The sequence below is a fragment of the Electrophorus electricus genome, chromosome 5 (assembly GCF_041902795.1).
Source record: "Electrophorus electricus isolate QZ-2024a chromosome 5, ASM4190279v1, whole genome shotgun sequence".
Taxonomy (NCBI): Eukaryota; Metazoa; Chordata; class Actinopteri; order Gymnotiformes; family Gymnotidae; genus Electrophorus; species Electrophorus electricus.
Genome location: NC_137501.1, coordinates 12,195,001 through 12,200,000, shown reverse-complemented (window position 1 = coordinate 12,200,000; position 5,000 = coordinate 12,195,001). Strand labels below are relative to the sequence as shown.

Sequence of the window (5,000 nt, the reverse complement as noted above, 5' to 3'; positions counted from 1 at the left end):
AGAGAGAGAGAGAGAGATAGAGAGAGAGAGAGAGAGAGAGAGAGAGCGAGAGAGAGAGAGGGGAAGACAGCAATGGGGAGGCAGAGTGTTGGCGCAGTGCACTCGGCGCTCTGCTGCTGCCTCGTGCTTTCCCTGCAGCTGCTGAGTCAGCTCCCGCGTGTCGACTCAGCGCTGCGCTACCGCGTAGCAGAAGAGGGACCGTCCGACGTGCGCATCGGGAACGTGGCTGCAGACCTCGGTCTCTCCACCTCCGGCATCGGCACGGGGGACGTGACGTTCGCGCTGGAATCCGGCGCGGAGTACTTCAAGATAGACAACGTTACCGGGGAGCTGACCACTAACAGTCGCCGGATAGACCGCGAGAAGTTGCCCCAGTGCCAGATGATCTTTGACGAGAACGAGTGCTTCCTGGACTTCGAGGTGTCTGTGATTGGCCCGTTGCAGAGCTGGGTGGATCTGTTCGAGGGGCGTGTAGTGGTGACAGACATCAACGACAACACGCCCTCGTTCCCCTCGCCTGTGCTCACGCTCTCCGTGGAGGAGAACCGGCCAATCGGCACGCTCTATCTTCTCCCCACCGCCACAGACCGCGACTTCGGCCGCAATGGCATTGATCGCTATGAGCTCGTCCAGGACGGCCGGGACGGGAGCCAGTCGTCGCGGCGACCTGCGAGCGTGCAGGCGGGAGGGAACGGTGGTGACAGGAGGCGGGCCATGGAGGTGGGGCTTGTCCCGGGTGGGAGGAGCAGTGTGTTTGAGCTGCAGGTGGCTGACACACCCGACGGGCAGAAACAGCCCCAGCTGATTGTGAAAGGCCCGCTGGACCGGGAGGCAAGGGACTCCTACGAGCTCATGCTTCGTGTGCGAGACGGCGGCAGTCCGCCCCGCTCCTCCCAGGCACTGCTCCGCGTGTCCATCACCGACGTCAACGACAACAACCCACGCTTCGAGCGGACGGTGTATGAGGCGGAGATGGCGGAGAACACACCGCCCGGGACGCCGGTCCTGCAGGTGCGCGCCTCGGACCGCGACGTGGGCGTGAACGGGCAGGTGGAGTACGTGTTCGGGGCGGCTACGGAGTCGGTGCGGAGGCTGCTCCGTCTGGATGAAGCGACCGGCTGGCTCAGCGTCCTGCACCGCATCGACCGGGAGGAAGTGTCGCAGCTGCGTTTCACAGTGACGGCGCGGGACCGCGGGCAGCCCGCGCGCTCCGACCGCGCCAGCGTTGTGCTCGGCGTCCGTGACGAGAATGACAATGTGCCCCTGGTGGAGATCCGCAAAATCGGACGCATCCCAGTACGGGACGGCGCGGCCATGGTCCCGGAGAACGTCCTGGTGGACACGCCCGTGGCGCTGGTCCAGGTGTCAGACCGTGACCAGGGCGAGAACGGCGCCGTCACATGCACGGTGGTGGGCGACGTCCCATTCACACTGAAGCCGGCCGGCGAGACGGCGCTCGCCCCTCCCCCAGCCAGCGAAGACGCTTTCGAGCGCAACAGGAAGAAGTTCTTCCTCCACACGTCGGCACTGCTAGACTACGAGGCCACGCGGGACTACAGCGTCACCATCGTGGCCGTGGACTCCGGTAGCCCCAGCCTGTCCAGTAACAGTACCCTAATGGTGCGCGTGGTGGATGTCAACGACCACGCCCCCGTCTTCGCCCAGAACCTGGTGGAGGTCCACTTTGCTGAAAACAACTCCCCAGGCGAGAGGGTGGTCACCGTGGTGGCCACCGATGCCGACAGCGGCAAAAACGCGGAGATTGCGTACTCGCTGGATCCTTCGGTGAACGGCGCATTTTATGTAGACGCGGATAACGGCGACATCCGTGCATCCGGCACGCTGGACCGAGAGCAGTGGGAGAGGTACGAGTTCCGAGTGATCGCCCGGGACAAGGGCTCGCCGTCGTTGCAGGGCTCCACCACGGTTGTGGTCCAGATCACCGACAGGAACGACAACTCCCCCAAATTTGTCCAGGAGGTCTTCACCTTCTACGTCAAAGAAAACCTGCTGGCCAACAGCCCCGTTGGCATGGTGACCGTCACCGATGCCGACGAGGGCGAGAACGCGGAGCTGAGCCTGTTTGTGGAGGAGGACGAGGAGGAAGGTAGCGTGGACAGAGGAAGCAGGAGGCCAGAAAGGTTCTCCATCGAGAACAACACCGGTACCATTTTCTCCGCTGCGTCATTTGACCGCGAGAGGCGCAGCAGCTACACATTCCGCGTCCGAGCCGTGGATGCTGGGGACCCGCCCCGCTCCTCCACTGCCACCGTCTCCCTCTTCGTCACGGACGAGAACGACAACGCTCCGTCCGTGACCGCCCCTACCAACGAGTCCTACACCCTTCTGCCGCCAGCCAGCGGGGCGCGCACCGTCGTGCGCACGGTCAGCGCCGCCGACGGCGACGCGGGCTCCAACGCGGACCTGCGCTTCTCCCTGGTGGGTGGGAACCCCTTCCATCTGTTTGAGATTGGGTCGAGTAGCGGGGTCATCACCCTGGCAGAGCCCCTGGAGAGGAGACACAGGGGGCTGCACCGGCTGGTCGTGCGGGTGAACGACAGTGGCGTCCCTTCTCTCTGCACCACCGCGCTTGTCCACATCTTCATTAACGAGAGCCTCACCAACGCCACACTGGTGGATGCACAGGTACAGATCGCCATAGCGACACAGTAGACACATAGTGCCTTTAATAACCGTGTTACACTTCTCAAGAGATCACCATAGCGACCCAGTAGACACATAGTGCCTTTAATAACCGTGTTACACTTCTCAAGAGATCACCATAGCGACCCAGTAGACACATAGTGCCTTTAATAACCGTGTTACACTTCTCAAGAGATCACCATAGCGACCAAGTAGACACATAGTGCCTTTAATAACCATGTTACACTTCTCAAGAGATCACCATAGCGACCCAGTAGACACATAGTGCCTTTAATAACCGTGTTACACTTCTCAGATCGCCATAGCGACCCAGTAGACACATAGTGCCTTTAATAACCGTGTTACACTTCTCAAGAGATCGCCATAGTAACAGTAGACACATAGTGCCTTTAATAACCATGTTACACTTCTCAAGAGATCACCATAGCAACCCAGTAGACACATAGTGCCTTTAATAACCGTGTTACACTTCTCAAGAGATCGCCATAGTAACAGTAGACACATAATGCCTTTAATAACCATGTTACACTTCTCAAGAGATCACCATAGCGACCCAGTAGACACATAGTGCCTTTAATAACCATGTTACACTTCTCAAGAGATCGCCATAGTAACAGTAGACACATAGTGCCTTTAATAACCATGTTACACTTCTCAAGAGATCACCATAGCGACCCAGTAGACACATAGTGCCTTTAATAACCTTGTTACACTTCTCAGGAGATCACCATAGCGACCCAGTAGACACATAGTGCCTTTAATAACCATGTTACACTTCTCAGGAGATCAGTTTGCTTCTAGAAGACTCTTGTGTTAAGATTGGACTATGTTAGGTATGAACTGGACCTGAGATCTCCACACTAGCCCACACTAGAGACGAAGCAGTGAGACACCAGCACCACAGCAGACATGCGACAGCAACACAACGGTGACAGAAGCCCCCAGCGCCCAGATCTCCTCACAGCACCGTGTGACACTTTAATGCAGCTTTGTTTAAGCCAGACTGGAAAACAGTGGACAATAGCAGCTACAATAGCAGGGGAAAACCACAACAATGGCTCTGACTGTACTGTAGTGACACACACACACACACACACACACACTCAGTAGGAGTCTATGATGAAGTTGTGGTGAGTCTGAACCGAGCATGAGCGCAGATGCCAGCCCAGGAGGAACAGACGCTCCTTGTTGTTCGTGACAGGAAGCCGTTGACCGATGTGCAGTTAAGTTACTCCAGCAGGAAACCATAGCAGGGAATTACCCTGGAAAACCATAGCAGGGAATTACTCTGGGAAACCATAGCAGGGAATTACTCTGGGAAACCATAGCAGGGAATTACTCTGGAAAACCATAGCAGGGAATTACTCTGGGAAACCATAGCAGGGAATTACTCTGGGAAACCATAGCAGGGAATTACTCTGGAAAACCATAGCAGGGAATTACTCTGGGTAACCATAGCAGGGAATTACTCTGGGAAACCATACCAGGGAATTACTCTGGAAAATCTTAGCAGGGAATTACTCTGGAAAATATCTGATGCAGATAAATATTCATGACTTAATTTGCTGTTGACCCACATAGATGTGAAACAGAGGTCCTTGGACTCATCACACACACACACACACACACACACACACACACACACACACACACACACACACTCACAGTCATAGGCTCATTTCACTTGCACTGTAAAATTATGATTGACTATCCTGGCCTTGATGTGATAATTGAAAAGTCTGAGCATAGTTGCAGAAGGGTGTGTGTGTGTGTGTGTGTGTGTGTGTGGTGCAGTGAAGCTCACACTAAGAGAGCTGTACAATGAGGATGCATTTTACATTAGAGGGCACAGACACCATTTATGACTCTATTTTATATATATATATATATTCAATTGCATCTCTCTCTCTCCCTCTCCCCCTCTTTCTCTCCCCCCTCACTCTCATCTCTCTCTTTCTCCTCTCTTTCTCTTCTCTTCTCTTCTCTTCTCTTCATCTTTCTCTATTTGTATTTTTTATTCCAAATTCTTCTTTCCCCGTGTGTTTCTCTTCTCTGAATGATGTCATCATTCTGACACTTCTCTCTCTCCCCCTCTCCCTCCCTCTCTCCCTCTCCCTTCCTCTCTCCCTCTCTCCCTCTCTCCCTCCCTCTCTCCCCTTCTCCCCCCCTCTCTCCTTCACGCTCCCCTCCCGTCTCTCAGGTGGCACGGAGCCTGGCTGTCCCCCTATCCCTGGACATCGCAGGCGACCCCGACAGCGAGCGCGCGCTGGGGAAGCAGCGTCTGAGCGTGGCCATCGGCGTGCTGGCGGGTGCCGCGGCCGTCATCCTCGTCATCC

At 55.8% G+C, this 5,000-nt stretch overlaps 1 protein-coding gene across 1 annotated transcript in view; it reads left to right on the top strand.

The window, feature by feature from the left end:
• Positions 1 to 5,000, top strand: part of pcdh7a (protocadherin 7a) — a 50,846-nt gene that overhangs the window by 1,454 nt on the left and 44,392 nt on the right. The window contains exons 1-2 of the mRNA XM_035530032.2: positions 1 to 2,646; positions 4,865 to 5,000. The exon at positions 1 to 2,646 is cut by the window's left edge and continues 1,454 nt beyond it; the exon at positions 4,865 to 5,000 is cut by the window's right edge and continues 551 nt beyond it. Coding sequence (XP_035385925.1) covers positions 73 to 2,646; positions 4,865 to 5,000 — 2,710 coding nt within the window. The 5' untranslated portion in view covers positions 1 to 72. The remainder of the gene's footprint in view (positions 2,647 to 4,864) is intronic.